Consider the following 17,434-nt stretch of genomic DNA (forward strand, 5'->3'; position numbering starts at 1 on the left):
AGAACCGCGAATAGCCGGGACAGGGTTCAACTACTGATCCATAGGGCGTGTGAGAAATAGCAAGGTCGGAACCCACGGCCGCGTGGGTTATCAAGTCGTATTAGATATTTCCCGTTACGTTGCATCGATAAATAGGCAGTGTAAGCTCATTCCTAACTAAGAAGCTAGAAAGGGGACGAGCCAATACCTTTTCTCCAGTGACTAGGTTCTCCCCCAAGCACTCAATCTATAGCCCCGATGGCATCATCTGGGCGGACCCGTGCCCTCTGTATTTGGTGGATTCGAGCGCTCTTGGCCCTGTATCTCCCACCCACTGAGAGTCTAGGCAGCGCTGCATCTCACCTTGTTGTCGGGCCTTTTGTCTTGGGATTCTTCATGGAGAGACGATGTAAAGGGCGTGGGAGTCTGGTCTAGCGAGATGAATTTGGCAAAGGATTCAGGCACAGTGACGCTTCCAACATCTGATCCTTCCAACACATTGAGTATTCTGACCAATCGGTGTCATGACAAGCCCGATATCTCCTGTTGTGGAGAGAAAGGGCGGGTGAACCCCGTGGAGCCGAAGGCTTCAAACGGTCGGCGGGGAGCCGGTTTACGAGTCGGGTTCTAAGCCGGTCGAACAAGGGGATATGCTTATTTTAAGGCATTTTAGACTTAATCAACAAGGTTCTCCCCACCAAGCGGCCGATTCGTGCTTTGTCGCAATGTGTGTGATGCAGCCACAGTAACCTCACAGCGACTCCCCACGAATGCGGCTCAATCTAAACTCGAAACAGTGAAAGAAATGAAGCCCTGCTTCTAGAAAGGAAACCGTTCCTCATCAATTTGTCGGGGCGTGCCTCTTTCGTAGGTGCTCATCAGGCCTGGGGACTCCTTGTCATGTAACATTGGCTTTGGCGTCATGCCTAGTATCCATGACGTGCTTCGTACAAGGTCGCTTAGACTGGAAGGTCACTTGCCATCACGCAATCAGGAGCCAATCTTGATGTTTCAGTATAGTAGGGCCCGATGCTTGGCAGATCGACGTCTAGTACCAACAGTTTAACAGGTAGGCACGTTACACAGGTCGTATTAAAGCCGTGGCCGTCTGTTACCTTTGATCAGCATTCCATCTTCTCTGGCAAGTCGATTTGCTTACTTGCCATCGCCTGCCATCATGGGCTTCTCACTTGGCTGGCGTGCGAAGCCAGAGGCTAAACCAGCCGTAACTACGGCTGGCGAGAGTGACCTGAACTACACGTCCGACAGCTCAGACCCGGCCCTTCTCCGCGATGGTAACCTCGCCTTTACACGAGTACAGGGCGGAAACGACTCAAAACCGTCTTACCAAGAGGCGATTGGAGCCCCTGTTGAGTCCAATTCCCCGCTGGGCTACCATGTGGGATGGATCACCATCATCTTCCTCAATGTCAATCAGATGGTTGGATCTGGAATCTTTTCTTCCCGTGAGTAGTTGTCCTGTCCAGTGAATGAACCAATCGCTGATCTTTTCGCTCAGCTGGAACGATTTTGAACAAAACCGGATCAATTGGCCTGGCCCTGATTTACTGGTTCATTGGCTTCCTCATGGCCCTTGCGGGTTTCGGTGTTTATCTCGAGTTTGCGAGTTACTTTCCTAATCGATCGGGATCGGAAGTGGTCTATCTTGAGCAAGCTTATCCTCGACCGAAGCATTTCTTTCCCATCGCATTTGCTGTGCAATCCGTTATTCTGTCCTTTAGCAGCAGCAACGCCATCGGTGAGCTGAGCTAAAAACCCTCTTGGCTTGCCTCAATTGACACCTCTTCCAGTTCTGTCTCGATATGTATGGAGAATTGCTGGCAAGGTGCCGTCTGACTGGCAGATGAAGGGAGTAGCCATTGCTGCTTACTCCCTGGCCGTTATCTGTATGTATTCATCCTCGCAGCCCGGCGCTTGATGGCATCCTCGCGATGAAGCAAGTGTGTGCTAACTCTCCTAGGCGTCATTACTCACAACAAGTACTCCTTGTGGGCCACCAACTTTATCGGCTTCCTCAAGATTATTACTCTTGTCTTGTCAGTATGGATTTTGATATAGCCAACCATCTTCTAACACCTTCTAGCATATCCATCACGGGCCTGGTCATTCTTGGCGGCAATGTTTCAAGCATCCCTGACCCCAAGGCCAACTTCCGCGACTCCTTCGCGGGCACCACCAACAATGGCAACGACCTTTCAACAGCCCTGGTAAACATTGTCTTCTCATACAGTGGTTACGCCAACGCGTTCAACGTGGTCAACGAGATCAAGCGACCAATTCCAACCATTAAGAAACATGGCTTCTTGTCCCTGCTTGTGGTTGCCATTCTCTACATGCTTTGCAACATTGCATACTTTGCAGCTGGTAGGTCATTTTGTACATCAAAATGTCACCATGTTAACAAAAATTCGGACAGTCCCTAAGAAGGAGTTTGCCGAGTCTGACGAGATTGCCGCTGGCGTCTTCTTCACCACCGTCTTCGGAACTGGTGGTGCTGAGACGGCCCTGAATGTTCTTGTGCTGCTCAGTGCCTTTGGTAATCTATTGGCTGTCCTCATTGGACAGTCTAGAATGATCCGAGAGATCGGGCGGTGAGTTTTAATGGTCTCAAATAGGCTGCTAGTGCTGACTGTCCATAGACAAGGAGTACTCCCCTTCACAACCTTCTGGGTCTCAACAAAGCCATTCGGAACACCTCTCGGGCCGTATCTTCTGAAGTGGGGCATGACATTCATCATGATTGTCGCTCCCCCAGCGGGTGATGCATTCCAGTTTGGTAAGTCTACCTCAATGTGGCTGTCGTTGATCGATACCCCCACTCATCCACATCTCAACCGTCCTGTCTTTGGTCTGACATTTCGCAGTCGTCAGTCTTAAGACGTACCCCGATGGTCTATTCCATCTAGCTTTGGGTATTGGCCTGTATCTTGTCAGACGTCATAACAAGCGTGTTGGCAGAGGACGCCGGGACTTCAAGGTCTGGGACGTCCTCTTAATCTTCTTCATTCTTATCCAAGTCTTCATCATCGCTATGCCCTGGTGGCCACCGAAGGGTGGTCCTTACGCAGGCGAGGTAAGCTTTTGGTACGCAACGTATTGTGTAGTTGGTATTGCGATGTAAGTTGTTCCCCCTTGGACTTGGATAGGCTCACTCACTGACATGTGCCTAGTATGATTACATGCTACCTCTACTACGTTGTCTGGATTTACCTGATTCCGAAGTGGAAGGGCTATGCTATTCGAACGGAAGTTTTGGAAGTCGACCAGAATGGCGCTAACACCCACCGCTTGGTCAAGGTCCCTCTTGCGGAGGTAGACAGATGGGACGCAGACCATGATGACGCTGGAAACCTCACGCAGAGGCATGTCAGGAGCCCCGTACAAGAATCTGTGACGACTGAGGAGAAGGTCTGATAACACGGTTGAAATCATGTGCAGATGCAACATAGCAGCAGATATGGTTTGCCTTTGAAGTGTCACCTATCATTTTTAGTCTCTCTAGCAAAGTTCGAGGCGTGCACGAGACACTCAAATACCAACTCGTCATTACCGTGAGACGCGGCCTTGGGTGTCAACCGTGTAACATAATAGATCCTGCGACTTCTCCTTTCATGGATGCAGATAGTCAACAATATCGGCAACAAGTTCAGACTTCAGCTGCGCCTCAAACTGTCCTCTTTGGACCCGATAAGGACCGATAAAGCCTTGTCCAACCCAAGTCTAACGCCCACTGGGGCGGGATGTGTGATCGACACTTCAACTACGTCATTCTGGTCTTTTTGGAAGGAGAGTGTTGTCGATCGAGCCCTGTTTTGAGCGGGGACGAGATAAGCATGAATCAGCCACCTGCGTAACCAGCCGGAAGGATCCAAGACCTTCCACCTTTCAAGAGACACAGGACAACTCATCAACATGGCCACGACTTTTGACATCTCGCCCGAGTGGAGGGCAAGTCAACTTCATTTCTACTACCGCCAACTATTTATCACACCCCCATTAGTTTCACGTCGCGATGCAGACTTGAGTGGGAAGTCAGCCATAGTCACGGGTGCAAACACTGGGCTAGGACTAGAAATAGTACGTCAGCTTCTTGATCTGGGCTGCAAAGTCATCCTTGCGGTACGCGATGAAATCAAGGGCGAAGGGGTCCGTCAGGAGCTCATCAATGGCCGTGATCTTGAATCGGAATTTGTGGAAGTCTGGAAACTGGACATGCTATCCTACGAATCGATCTTGAGCTTTACAAAGCGCGCCGAAACCTTGCCGCGTCTTGATATCGCCATTCTCAATGCCGGCGTGCAGAAAGCCACCGAAGAATTCACGTCAAACGGCTTTGAAGAAGGGTTTCAAGTAAACTTCTTGTCGACTATGCTGCTAGCAATATTGTTGCTCCCCATCATCAAGCGGAAGAGAACAGGAGGCGATCCTGGCCAGATTTGCATTCTATCATCCGACATGGCCGCGTGATCTAGGTTCGAAGAAAGAAACATAACTCCTCTGTTGTCAGCATTTAAACAAAAGATGCCCAAATGGGACTTGATGAATCGCTATTGTACAACCAAGCTTCTCGGGCAACTGTTTCTGTCTGAGCTCTCCAAACATGTGTCTACGTCCGAGGTCACCATCTCTTGCCCGAATCCCGGACTCTGCGGCGACTCACAGATTTCACGCGAGTTTCAGGGCACCCTCCGCCTCGCTTTCAACATTTACTCCTTCTTGTTTAGTCGCACATGCTCTGTTGGTGCTCGCACAATTGTGAACGCTGTTACCACCCTCGGTGACCAAGCCCATGGACAATACATCGAAGATGCCAAAGTTCAGCCGTGAGTTACTAGCATAAGCTTTATTGTCTTGCATTGGTTAAAGGTTAAACTAACATTTACTTCCTAGAATGTCGCCTCTTGTATGTAAGACTAAAGGCTTGCGTCTTGCCAACCAGCTGTTTGAGGAAACCCTTGACGAGCTTTCGTTCGCGGGCGTGAAAGATATCATCAATGACCTATAGGTGTATGAACAGTCTGTTCGCTTCACAGACTTTCGGATTTGCTATGAAAGTTTAGAATCAGCACAGGTTTCAAAGGTCGATGCAGCGCATAATGCCAAGTTCGCCAAGGGGTATCACAGTGACAGGAGTAACTGCATATATCTTGTGTCTATTATCCGGTTCAGGAAACTTGCCCGGCGGAAGAGATCCGGCATCCGCGTGCTCTCAAGGGGACAAATCGGGTCGTCAATTAGGGTGCCATTTCATTCAGCCAACCAGGACCATTAGAAAGTTGCTGGGTTACATCTATTTATCCTTGATTGAACACAAATGAGGCAGTTTCCCCGCTTGGAGCCTTGGCTGAGGGGTTTCACGGACCATGACGTGGTTATATGGCTCACCAGACATCTCGGTCTTTGTGCATGGTTTTTCCATCTCCATCACTGTCCCAGAGAGTCCGGCAACACTACCCGAAATGAGCAACGAGGAACAGACCCGCCGAGGTATCGCCATTGTATGCATCTCGCCCGTGGGCATCCTGTGCAGCCTCAGCATGTGCTAATGCGTGTAGGACCCCGAAGTTACGGGTAGTGATGACAATGACATTAGTGATGATGTAGAGAGGTCCGAAAGCCTCATTGTATGAAAGAGGGCCATCAACTGACTATGAGACCAGCACCTACTCATCCACGGCGTCGGCAACCTCCAGCGTTTATGAGTATCGAAAGATACAAGGACGGACCTACCAAAACTCCAACACGACAGACTACTGGAAAGCACCCTTGTTAACTTTTATACCCTAAATTTACCATACTAACTCACCCAAGGGCGCCCAATGACGAAAAACATGTCGAGGCATTTGACGTGGCGCGCGTCTCACTAAACTACTCACTCATGGTCCATTCATTAACTATTGTATAGGCACGAGTGGCTCACTATGATGTTGGACGACAAGCTGTACGCTGTTCCACTCGGTGACAGCCCACAGGTAAGTAAGTTCCACGACGAGACATGCATGTTCTGATCGTCAAGTAGCGCATCTTGGACATCGGAACGGGAACTGGAATATGGGCCATGTCAGTTGCAGCCTACCGAGCTCTGGAGCTTCACTAACCAATCAGTGACATGGCTGATAAATTTCCATCTGCCGAGGTCATCGGCGTCGATATCTCGCCCACTCAGCCTTCCTGGACGCCTCTGAATGTCAAGTTTCAGATCGACGATGCTCAGTTGGACTGGACCTTTGAGCCAGCTTCCTTCGACTTTATCCATGTTCGCTATATGCATGGTGCCTTTGATGACTGGCCAAAGCTGTATAGGCAGATGTTCAAGTTTCTCAAGCCTGGTGGTTGGTTCCAGCATATCGAGCCCAATATTCACTTGAAGTGTGAGAACCCCAAGTCGGTGGCTGAGAACGAGTGAGTACCAGCATCATTAAGTGCAGAATACCGCACTCATCTCGTCTTAGAACTTTCAAGCAATGGGCCGAGCTCTTTTTCGATGCCGGTGACAAGATTGGCCGCACCTTTAGAGTCACCGACGGCATCATGGAGGAGTCTGCCCGAGAAGCAGGATTTAAAGACATTGTGCATAAGATCATCACAATTCCTCTTAGCGGCTGGCCAAAGGAGGAGAAACTCAAAAAGGAAGGCCAGTTTGTTGGTCTGTACATGGACTTGAGCTTGGATGGGTTTGCTTTGTACCCCATTGGACAGATCCTGGGTTGGAGCCGCGAGAAGGTGGACGATATTGTTTCCAAGATGCGGGCTATCATTCGGAATCCCAGGCACCTTGGTAGTGGAGATATGTGAGTGCGCTGGGATGTAACCGCGGGCAGTACTAACCTCACATCTGATAGGCACATCGTATATGGCCGAAAGCCACTCAAGACGGATGAGTGAGAGACGGCGGAAGACTCGAACTCAAGGAGATCAGGATCGCGGGCGGCAGGATGTATTGTCTCTTTCACTGAAGTTCTAGTTTCTCCTTCGACCAAGATCTCTCTTTTGCATTACTATGTATCTGATCGCTTTGAACTACTGCCTGCATGCTAAGCCAGAACCAAGCCAGCTCGCAGATCTTGGATACCGGTATTATTTAGCAATTGGAAGCCTCCAATTAAGCATTTCCTTCCTCCTTCCTGTCGTTGACCAGAGCAACCTCGGCAACGTACGACTTGAACTTGCGAGCAGGAACGCGGTTCTCAAACATCTCCTGGACCTCGGCGTAGTTGCGGCCCTTGAGTTCGGGCAGGCAGAAGTAGAGGTAGACGCACATGGGCACCGAGAGACCGAAGAAGACGAAGCAGACCTTGCCACCGAGGTTGGCCTGGTCGGTGTTGATGAGGTAGGGCATGACCTGGGAGACAAGGCAGGAGAAGGCGGTCGAGACCATGATGTTGATACTGTAGGTCTTTTGTCGGAGTTGAACACTGAGCATGTTAGCTTTGCTTGAGTAGGTATGTGCTGATGAGATTCTCACCTGGCAGTTTCACCACCGACACTGTAGGCGACAGCACCCAGGGTGGCCTGGTACAGGAAGCCCCAAATAACCATGAAGGCGACAGTCGCGGACAAGCTGGGACCGGAGCCAATGGTACTGATTCCACCGATGACGAGCAAGAGAGCAGTCATGACGAAACATCCACCAACGATCAGAGGTCGTCGTCCCAAGCGATCGATGAGCGGCCAAGAGCACATGTTTCCAACAAGCTGAATAGCATAAGCGATTTGACCGATAGCGAGAGGATCGTTGACACCAGCGAGACGGAAGTAGTATCTGTAGATTGTCAGCTGGAAAGTCCTGGCAGTTGACTTGCAGGTACTCACGTAAGATAACCGTTGATGAAACCAATGCCAATGAACTGCTGCGAAAGGTACACCATGATGATAATGGTGGTTCGTCGCAAGTTAGTACCCTGGAAACACTCCAGCCACTTGCTGTTTTCCTGCGCCTTCTTGGCTTCCTCTTCCTTGGCGATGGCGACAGTCGCAATAGCCATGGCACCATCCACATCGAATCCATCACCGTTGAATCGTCGGAAAGCCTTGGCGGCATCGTCACGGCGGCCCTTGATGATAAGCCATGTAGGAGACTCGGGGAGGAAGAAGAGGTTAAGAAGAAGAAGTCCAGGAGGAATGACCTGGGTGATCAGAGGAATACGCCAGGCCATGTCCGAGGGATCCTTCTTGCAGGCGAAGACGACGAGAGAGTTGAGCCATTGGCCAAGAGTGATCATTGTGTTCTAGATTTGTTAGCACCACACATAGAACACTTCGCATTTGGCGTTTTCGAGAATACTTACCAGCAGAGCCAAGCACAAACCTCGCATCTTGACAGGTGCAAGCTCAGCAACGAAAACAGGACCAAGCGAATGACCAAGACCGAATCCGAAAGTCGAAACAACCTTGCCTCCAAACAGCATCAGGATAGTCTCGCTAAAGTACTGAAGAATGATTCCTCCAAGGCAGATGATACAGGCAACGATAATGGTCTTCTTTCGGCCGATAAAGTCGCTGATAATACCAGTCGCAAAGGCAGAGGTGAAAATTCCAACAGTGGCGGCGGCGTTGAGGATTTGTTGGTCGTGAGCGGCGACAACCCAGGTCTCACCAGCCTGGTATCCGAACTTTTTGGCGAAAGGAGTAACGGCGAGGAGTTTTCCTGTCATTGACATTTCATAGCCAAAGTTGACGGGAAGAAGGTAGATGATCAAACCTTGACGGTCAGTTTTGATGAAAACATGCGTTTCTTGGTGGTGGTCACTTACAGAACATCAAGACGCGTCGGTTCTCCCAAAAGTCATGCCAGACGAGGTTCTCATTGGCCCTACTAGGAGGAAGAGCCGCAACCGCGCTCTTGGGCATCTCCTCCAGCTGGATAGCCTCTGGGGCCTTTGGCTCAATGTCTTTACTCATGGTTGATGCTGCTGTCACTCAAATGAAGATGCAACCTTGGCTGATGATGCCTTCAAGATCGATGCGCAGATCTTGGTGATATATAAAAAAAAAACATGCAAAGTCAAACTTAACCCCAGATCTTCCCCGCAAGTCAACCGACTCCTGGTAAGCTTGTTTTCGGGATGCGGAGAGAGCAGGTTTTGCCTGTGTGTGCATTCCGATTGGGTTCTCACCTCTCGCCTTCAGCCCCTGGAAGAGAGCGGGTCTCGGTTCACCAATGCGAGCTTTTCGTCTCCAAGTGTTGGAGTGAATCTAGAAATTTGAAGCACCGTTCGTGTTGGCCCTAGTCATGAACCTGGGCCTGAAACTCCCAGTTGGGCAAACTTAAGCGCTTTTGCTGCTATCCTTGCACAAGCGAGCGACAGACCATTCCTATATCTTGCTAGCACGTGGATCCCGAACCTTGACGTCTCGGAGCAGACGCCAATCGTGCGTTCCGGATTGCCTGATGGGTTCCGAAGATTCAAAAGGGCATCTTTTCCTCCACCAGCTCGTCCTGATTTATCACACCACGTGCGGAGAAGTATTCACCAACCCCATGACCGTAGCTACCCCCCGCAACTTAAGAGTTCCTTTCCCCATGGGCAGCTATGTCCGTTCAATCGGGTCACTCTTAGTCAGTAAAAGAATGCTGCGTCGGTCAAGCTGATCCTGGTGTTCCTGGTAGAGCGGCAGTTAACCTCGGCAAATGGAGCCATCAGGGATAGCCAAAGTCAACGTGACGCGACAAAGACCACCACTGGACAGAGAACCGATGGATACTACGTTCAGATTGAATATGACGTCCTTGGAAATTTGTAGCGCCTTCTCCGCAAATTCAAGTCGAGCTCTAGCGAGAATGGCTAGCGAGCTCCGTCAATAATCTTCAGCATCACGCATTTCCCCGGGGATACTCGGCAACATTAATCCGCAATCCTAGTTATGCTAGGATTTCCAGGATTCTAACCGCGGAATATGGAGACAATAGGGCGCATGTCATGAAGCTATAAAGTAGCGGGGATCCGACTGCTTGGAACTGGGTGCTGCAACCTCACATCCGGGGTATTTACACGATGGCCTCTCTTCTGAAACTTGTCACGGCAGCCGTCTTGCTTGCCGAGGGTGCTGTCTGTGCTGCTACCAGGCAACCGCCCACCGTGCAGGTCAAGAACGGTACCTATGAGGGCAAATACGTTGCTTCGTATAACCAGGATCTCTTCCTTGGTGTTCCCTTTGCCCAGCCTCCTGTGGGCTCTCTTCGTTTCCAGAATCCTCGGCCCTTGAACACGACCTTTAAGACCAGAAAGGCGACCGAGTATGCTGACTCTTGCGTCGGATACGGAGTGAGTCACCTTCATTACAACCATCTATGTCGCGATTACTAACGTTCCGTAGAACAGCCCTGCTTGGCCGCACACCCTCGGCGAGGACTGCCTGACCCTGAACATTGTCCGCCCGGCAAAGTCAGGCCACGGAAAGAATGACAAGCCGCTCCCTGTTGGTGTCTTCATCCACGGTGGAGGTTGGTCAATGGACTATAGTGCCAATGGCGTCTACAACCTGAGCTTCATTGTGGAGGAGTCTGTGAAGATGGGAAAGCCTTTCCTTGCCGTCTCTGTCGACTGTAAGTACCTAGAATCACGCTTAGCAGCTTCATCATTAACACTTGACAGACCGACTCTCCTTCTGGGGATTCATGGCCAGCAAGGATGTTATGGAGGCCGGTATCGCCAACCTCGGTCTCAAGGACCAGCGCATTGCTCTGCACTGGATCAAGGAGAACATTGCTGCCTTTGGCGGCGACGTTGACAAGATCACCATCTGGGGCGAGAGTGCTGGAGGCGGCAACGTCGGTTACCAGGCTACTGCTTTCGGAGGAAAGGATGAGGGCCTTTTCCACGGAATCATTGCCCAATCTGGCGCTGATGGAACCGACATGAAGAATTTGACTAACCCTCAGAAGCGCTACGACACCATCGTCAAGGCTGTCGGATGCGACAAGAAAAAGGACAGGATTGCCTGCCTGCGAGATGTTCCTTTCGACAAGCTCAACGCGACCAGCGCCCTGGTTCCTGGTAACTTTTACCCCGTTGTTGATGGAGACTTTATTCCCGACTACTCGTCGACACTCCTCGAGAAGGGCAAGTTCACCAAGGTGCCGATCCTGCTTGGCACCAACGCCGACGAAGGTACGCTATTCGGAAACTGGGGCCTCAACACCACCGAGGAGGTCAGGAACCTCATCGCCTCGGCCGGTCCAGATGCTGAGACTACCGAGATCCTGATGGCTCTCTACCCTGACGTCGATGCAATTGGTTTGCCAGCTGCGTATCGCGTGAGACCCGATGGCCCTGTCGGAGCCCAGTTCAAGCGCGTCATTTCTCTGCAAACTGATCAGCTCTTCACTACGTGGAGACGTCTGAGGACTGATGCTTGGTCCAAGCATGGAGCTACCGCGTATTCGTACTTGTTCGAGTCACCCAACACCCAGAACTGTAAGTCATCGCCAACATCTCACACTGCCCCAAGCTGACCATATCTTTTTAGTCGAGTTCTTTGGTACTCCTCACTTTACTGAGATTGGCTACGTATTTTACAACAGGATCGGTCTGGGTTATGCCAAGGGCCAGAGCCCTCTCACAGGTGCCTCCAAGGAGGTTCTCCAGTTGGCCAAACTCGTCACTCGTATGTGGATAAGTTTCATCAACGATCTCGACCCCAACAATCACGGCAGTAAGACTCTTTTCCCCAATCCCTCAATTAAGGTATTATAGCTAACAAACCAAGTCCGTGGTGTTGAGAAGTGGCCTGTGTACAAGTCAGGTGGTGGCTACGGAGAGAACTTTTACTTCAACCCCAACGGGTCCAGTGTGCAACCTGACACTTTCCGACTAGCCCAAACGACCTTTATGAACTCTGTGACAAGGGAGCAGTATGGACGGTAGAGCAGTTTGTGTAGCGAACTCATGTTGGCGAGTTGATTATGACTTCTATGATCTGCCTTGTGGGTAAAAACTACCCGACATCAGCATTCTTCTTCATTAAAAAATGCATTTGATCACCTTTCATGATGCGGTGCCTGTATTGACGACGATGAACTGTTTTATATCCAAATTATGCTTCGTAGTTAAATCCCTTCCTTCATAGGCTATCCTCAGTGAGGTTTTGAGAGTTTTCACCACTATCAACATTCACATTCACCAAGGTCAACTCAACAACGGGAAGACATGCTATGAACAAGAGTGTTCATAACTGACCCTGGCTATCAAAGCCCCATACAATGCCATTAAGTGTGTAATTCAAGATATGCCAAGTTATACAGCCAGTCAACGACCCATCTCCGTGACGCAAGAGGCCAATCCGACGGTAAGCGATACGACCAGCAGGGTCCTATCACAACGGACAATACAACCCTATCACGTTTTCTCTGACAACACACGGACTATCCAATGTGCACATATCGTGGCACTATTGGCAGACGTCTGCAAGCCTCAGCCATGTGGCGTCGGTCCAAGTGACAGCGGGTGCATGACCACTCTTGCATCGAAGATCAATCAGAAGACTGGAAGATCATACGATATCGGTCAATGGTATGGCTGGGAAACGGTCATTTGGCCTTGATCTATGGCCTGTTATCTGTCTACACGTAGCCTTTGTGATCCTGCTCTGCCTTAAAATGTCAGTGCATCTCTGGACGTTGAAGCAGGGAGCTATTGAACTCTAATGACGACCATTATCGATGACCGATCTACGTAGTCCGAGTCTTGCAATTTCTTCACCGATATTCTGTCTGTGGTAATACCCACCTTTGTTGGGCAAGCACCTTTGCGGTCGGTCCAGCAGCGATAGTGTTGATCTACAAAAAAGCGATACGGAGGACATGGTCCGCCTCAGCCCTACCACCGATATGACGACGACGCCCATTTGAGGAAGGCGAGAAGACGGCGAGTAAACTCAAAGTCCAGAAATGGAATTCACGTGAAGGAAAGCCGTTATTCTCGTCCATTTCGAGAAATCCCGATGGCTGATGGGGGGCTGATGTCTGTTCACGCGCTCGGACGGACAGCTGTCTTGGTGCATCCTTTACGGGGACTGAGGGAAAGTCATTGCTTGTCACCAGTACTTCGATGGACATGGCAAGGTTAGCCTTTTTGAGACCCTGTTTTCTTATTATCAGAGGATTTCAACAGGGCAAGCGATATCTGAGCTTGAGCTGACTCTATCTGTGGCAGCTGAATCCTGTGTGTGTATCACGAAAGGCTACCATCATTTCGATACACTTGCCTCGTCACTATCTTCTTATTCTTCATTCTATTAGCAGTCTCACTACTGCGATTTTTTGTTGGATCCATGCATCAGAAAGGAGTGTGGTCTTTGGAAGAATATCAACATGATTCAACATGACGCTGCCCAATGTGGCAAAGCAACGTTCCGACATCGCAACTTCTAACACAACCTCGTATTGAACCAGGAAAACGAAAATCTTTCTTCGAGGCTCATTTAAATGATTAATCCTATCGCAGGGCTTTATCTCACGATGCGAGGAGACGGTGCTCAATTGAAGGGCGCGCTTTAACGACAAGCCCCACTGAAGCAACCCCGCCTCATGCAGCAACATGGCGATATAAAGATAACCGAGCTAGCTTCAAAATAGCCTCGTTCATCAACAAGAAACGAATAACATTGACACACTCTACACTCACAATGGCGCTTTACATCCGACAGCTCAACATCAACGACCTCGAACGGTCTCTCGTCGTCGAGACGGCAGCGTTCCCTCCCGCAGAGGCGGCGACTCGTGAAAAGGTAGCACCCAACTGATGACGTGTAGAGTCCTTCACCAACCGTGTTCTAGATCGAGTACCGCTTGACCGTCTGCCCGGAGCTTTGCGTTGGTCTTTTCCTACGCGCTGGAGAAGACTTGCCCGCTCAAGACCCTCAAGACATCCCCATCATCACCGAAGGTGCCTCAGACGACGATGTCCTGATTGGACACGTCATTTCCACAATGTCGACAAACAAGCCTGTGCGGGATGAGGACATGGCTTGTCCACCAGAGTGGAAGGCCAACCCACTGGCCGACTACGAGGTTGGCCATAAGAAGAATGGCACGACAATTGCACTGCACGCACTTGCGGTCTCGCCTAGCTACCAGAGGTCTGGTTTCGGCAAGGCGCTCATGGCGGCGTATATCGGCCAAATGAAGAAGGCTGGCAGGGCTGAGAGAATCTCGATTCTTACATACGACCGTCTCGTGCCTTACTACCAGAAGCTCGGGTTCGAGCACTACGGAAAGAGTGAATCGGAATACGCCGGAGTAGCCTGGCATGATCTGGTAAGTACACGCCCACGACAAATTTTATGAAATATTGCTAAGCTCCATAGTCATACGTTTTCTGAACGAAATTCTTGCCTGTGTCAGATGGAAAATCTGACACTGATATGTCTCGGCAACAGGAATGTAAATGGACTGGTTTGACCGAGGTTGATGGAGAGACTAGACATGGGGTTTCGTTTCTAGAATAAATAAACGTGTAAAACATTCCATAGGGGAATTAAACCGAGGATAAAGATCGTATAATAACGAATTACATCTTGATACACGCGAGCTCAATGTCAGAATTTGGATGTGAGTGTGAAGAGAAGAATGAGTTGGGGGGCCTGATGCCACAGCCCGCAACGACGAAATAGGCTCGACTATTTTCTCGAGGAGTCAACATGTGTAAGCAAACATCTCTTAAGCAAACGGCTAGATTTCCATTCTTGGATACTTCTAGGACTGCAATAGGAGGGTTCACATTGGCTCCGACATAATCAAGTTCACTAAAACTCGCCTAATCTCTTTGGAATAGAGAAACTAGTAACTGGGTTAGGCTTTAACGAAACTTTGCAAAGAATATCAACGTGGAACTTGAATTATGTGGAATCTGAGGGCTGATGCTTTGATGAAAATCCATTTCATTTGATTTGTGCTAACCAGCCTAACCTATAGGCGCACTTTGATCCAGGACTTCCATATCTATCTTGATTCTCGAAATCTACTCGTCTATCCTAGTCCTTCCAAGGGACTATGGGAGATTGTCTTTTTCAATTAGAATGACCACATGGTTACTTGTTGATGAGGGCATTGAAGCTTTGGTTCACTCATCCCTTCCCACTGGTTCCCTTCACCGAGCCACTAGCGTTACCAGTGGACTCTGAGTTCAATAGCGCCAGGGGCGAAATTGCCCTCTTACGTAGAGGAATGAATTGAAAATTCGCATAAAATGCCGCGGAAAGGGTTCTCAGGCCATAGCGAAACATTGAAACCACGGCATATCTCGGTAGAAGTTCAGTTCCACAGTAACTGTCAAGTCTATCGACATTGAAGGCAAAAGTGACGTCGGTTAGATCCGCAAGCGAGACAAGGCTCTTGAAAATCGCTAGAGGCTACGAGCCGTGTCCAGCTGAGTATGGATCCCGTTCTGAATCATCTCGAATGACATGTTCCGTGTCAATGGCGCTTGCCAAGGAGGCTCGGTCTCGGCCCTTTGGATCCATCAGCCCTGTTCTAGTGAACGCTCCACGTCTCGGGCCTGAATCTTGCCAACGGACTCCGAGCAATGCATCGTCAAACAACGCATTGCACTTCCAAGGCAGAGCCCATGTTCAAGATCCATTTGAGGTAATGCATTCAGTCTCTTATACTCCGAGAAAATATAGACAATTAAGGTTATTTGCCCGAACGCAACACAACGTCGCTTGAATTCTCGGTGTTATTGCATCGGGGACACGGGATTCGGTTCCGACGGGACGTGCCGTGCCGCCTAAAAATCAAGGCTGCTGAAGATAAAATGCTACCGAATGATGGAAATGCTACCAAATGATAAAAAATGAATACTACCTACGCCATCAGGGCAGATGGCCTCGTATACGATACCACCTTCCATTCAGCCGTATAACTCCGCGGCATTTCCTTTAAGCAATGGTCAGTGCAACTTCTGGTTACGACCAGATACAGGTTATGGCCAAAGTTTATCAAGACCTTCCTAACAGGGACCTTTCCGATGCCACGGTCCCTGGTGAGGCGTTGCATTAAACACTAACGGAATGAGCATGCGCCTTGAACCTGGGCATTGACGTGACATTCAGACAGAGATATTCCGTCAACCCCCACTCAAAAAGCCATTTACTCATTGTGTGACCAAACAAAAGATCCTTCCAAGTATCAAAAACAAGACCGAAATAGGGAGGCTACTTGGACTTCCACTCGGGTGTCCTCTTTTCAAGAAACGCCCTCACACCCTCTTCCTTATCAGCCGTGCTAAACGCAGTGTAATACAAGCTCCTCTCAAAGTCGTGATCGCATCCAAGATCATCCGCTAGGTACCCGAGTCAGCGCCGGAATATCAAACAAGGGGAGAGGAGGGCCGGGTGCCGTGCCGGGTACTTGCATTTGCATATCGCCTCCTTGGTGAAGGACAGAGCCGTGGGGCTCAGCGCGGCGAGGCTCTTTGCCGTCTCGAGCACGTTGTGCAACACGCTCCCATTGTCGTAGACGTCGGCGATTAGTCCAGCGGAACGGGCCTCGTCTGCCGAGATGGGTCTCCCGAGGAGGATCATCTGCATTGCCTAGAGAGGGAAAAATATCAGCTTTCCCGTCCCGGAGCCAAGAGATGTGGTGCCAACATACCTTGAACTTGCCCACGGCGTTGGTCAGTCGTTGGGTGCCTCCGGCGCCGGGGATGAGACCAATGGTGACCTCCGGCAGGCCGAAGCGGCTATCTCGAGCGGCAAAGATGAGGTCGCACTGTGATGTTGGGGGCATTGTCAGCAAGCATCATTCGTGCCTCTCTGCATGTCTTGGGTTGGGACGACGCCTCAACGTCAGGGTTCAGCTGTCAGCTGTCATGGGGGGGCTCAGATCACGACTCACCATCAAAGCGACCTCGAAGCCTCCACCAAGCTGTCAATCAAGGACTCGTCAGTACGTGGTACTCCACATTAGATCCGAAGCTAGTCTCCTTGTTCAATAGAACAAAAGATCTGCTCTCAAAAAAAGGGTATTTGCCACTCACCGCCATTCCCTCAACTGCCGCAATGACGGGCTTCCGCACGGATCTCATGCCCGTGCATAGATCCTCTAGATATCGATGACCCCGCGCGGCCTCCGCATCGAGGGCCGAGATCTCGCTGATGTCGGCTCCCGCTACTCGCACGTCAGTCAGCTTTCGCAAGTGCCGGGGTGGTGGTACCCCTGGCGTGTGGAGCAAGCAGGCATGGCAGTGTTGTAGATATGCATGGGTGGGATGTGGGCTCTTTACCGCAAAAGAAACTTTTGCTGCCAGTGACAACAATGACTCGCACGCCACGATCCCGGGATGCTTCCTGCAGCTGTTCCAGGAACACAGTTATCAGCTGCTGGGAGAGGGCGTTGCGCTTGGTTGGCCGGTTAAAGGCGAGTACTCTGACTCCATCAACCGGAGTTGAAGCAATGACCAATTCGTCACTCATTGTGTAGAACAAAAGGTAT

General features: G+C 50.2%; 7 protein-coding genes across 7 annotated transcripts; 5 read left to right on the forward strand and 2 right to left on the reverse strand.

Moving 5' to 3' along the window:
- Window positions 1-1,156: 1,156 nt before the first annotated feature.
- On the forward strand, window positions 1,157-3,414 carry NECHADRAFT_54243 (uncharacterized protein; the record flags this gene model as incomplete). The annotated part of the gene is made up of 9 exons (XM_003047169.1): window positions 1,157-1,445; window positions 1,499-1,738; window positions 1,791-1,886; window positions 1,961-2,036; window positions 2,084-2,364; window positions 2,417-2,591; window positions 2,640-2,776; window positions 2,865-3,117; window positions 3,171-3,414. 9 exons carry the CDS (start codon window positions 1,157-1,159, stop codon window positions 3,412-3,414), a joined length of 1,791 nt encoding a protein of 596 aa, XP_003047215.1.
- A 498-nt stretch (window positions 3,415-3,912) lies between these two features.
- On the forward strand, window positions 3,913-5,005 carry NECHADRAFT_54058 (uncharacterized protein; the record flags this gene model as incomplete). The annotated part of the gene is made up of 3 exons (XM_003047170.1): window positions 3,913-4,463; window positions 4,485-4,823; window positions 4,891-5,005. The coding sequence occupies 3 exons, from the start codon at window positions 3,913-3,915 to the stop codon at window positions 5,003-5,005; spliced, it is 1,005 nt and encodes a 334-aa protein (XP_003047216.1).
- Window positions 5,006-5,459: 454 nt separating this feature from the next.
- Window positions 5,460-6,885, forward strand: NECHADRAFT_54095 (uncharacterized protein; the record flags this gene model as incomplete). The annotated part of the gene is made up of 7 exons (XM_003047171.1): window positions 5,460-5,498; window positions 5,556-5,608; window positions 5,812-5,848; window positions 5,973-5,980; window positions 6,106-6,402; window positions 6,453-6,791; window positions 6,843-6,885. 7 exons carry the CDS (start codon window positions 5,460-5,462, stop codon window positions 6,883-6,885), a joined length of 816 nt encoding a protein of 271 aa, XP_003047217.1.
- A 217-nt stretch (window positions 6,886-7,102) lies between these two features.
- Window positions 7,103-8,850, reverse strand: NECHADRAFT_53769 (uncharacterized protein; the record flags this gene model as incomplete). The annotated part of the gene is made up of 5 exons (XM_003047358.1): window positions 7,103-7,415; window positions 7,466-7,762; window positions 7,813-8,228; window positions 8,289-8,701; window positions 8,754-8,850. The coding sequence occupies 5 exons, from the start codon at window positions 8,848-8,850 to the stop codon at window positions 7,103-7,105; spliced, it is 1,536 nt and encodes a 511-aa protein (XP_003047404.1).
- A 1,145-nt stretch (window positions 8,851-9,995) lies between these two features.
- NECHADRAFT_54124 (uncharacterized protein) lies at window positions 9,996-11,867 on the forward strand (the record flags this gene model as incomplete). The annotated part of the gene is made up of 5 exons (XM_003047172.1): window positions 9,996-10,265; window positions 10,318-10,546; window positions 10,596-11,417; window positions 11,470-11,655; window positions 11,710-11,867. 5 exons carry the CDS (start codon window positions 9,996-9,998, stop codon window positions 11,865-11,867), a joined length of 1,665 nt encoding a protein of 554 aa, XP_003047218.1.
- Window positions 11,868-13,626: 1,759 nt separating this feature from the next.
- Window positions 13,627-14,322, forward strand: NECHADRAFT_87656 (uncharacterized protein; the record flags this gene model as incomplete). Its single annotated transcript, XM_003047173.1, has 3 exons — window positions 13,627-13,728; window positions 13,778-14,257; window positions 14,308-14,322. 3 exons carry the CDS (start codon window positions 13,627-13,629, stop codon window positions 14,320-14,322), a joined length of 597 nt encoding a protein of 198 aa, XP_003047219.1.
- A 1,833-nt stretch (window positions 14,323-16,155) lies between these two features.
- NECHADRAFT_97768 (uncharacterized protein) lies at window positions 16,156-17,415 on the reverse strand (the record flags this gene model as incomplete). The annotated part of the gene is made up of 6 exons (XM_003047359.1): window positions 16,156-16,283; window positions 16,317-16,533; window positions 16,595-16,711; window positions 16,838-16,867; window positions 16,980-17,110; window positions 17,226-17,415. 6 exons carry the CDS (start codon window positions 17,413-17,415, stop codon window positions 16,156-16,158), a joined length of 813 nt encoding a protein of 270 aa, XP_003047405.1.
- Window positions 17,416-17,434: the final 19 nt, after the last annotated feature.

This window comes from Fusarium vanettenii (assembly GCF_000151355.1).
Source record: "Fusarium vanettenii 77-13-4 chromosome 12 genomic scaffold NECHAsca_15_chr12_5_0, whole genome shotgun sequence".
NCBI classification, from domain to species: domain Eukaryota; kingdom Fungi; phylum Ascomycota; class Sordariomycetes; order Hypocreales; family Nectriaceae; genus Fusarium; species Fusarium vanettenii.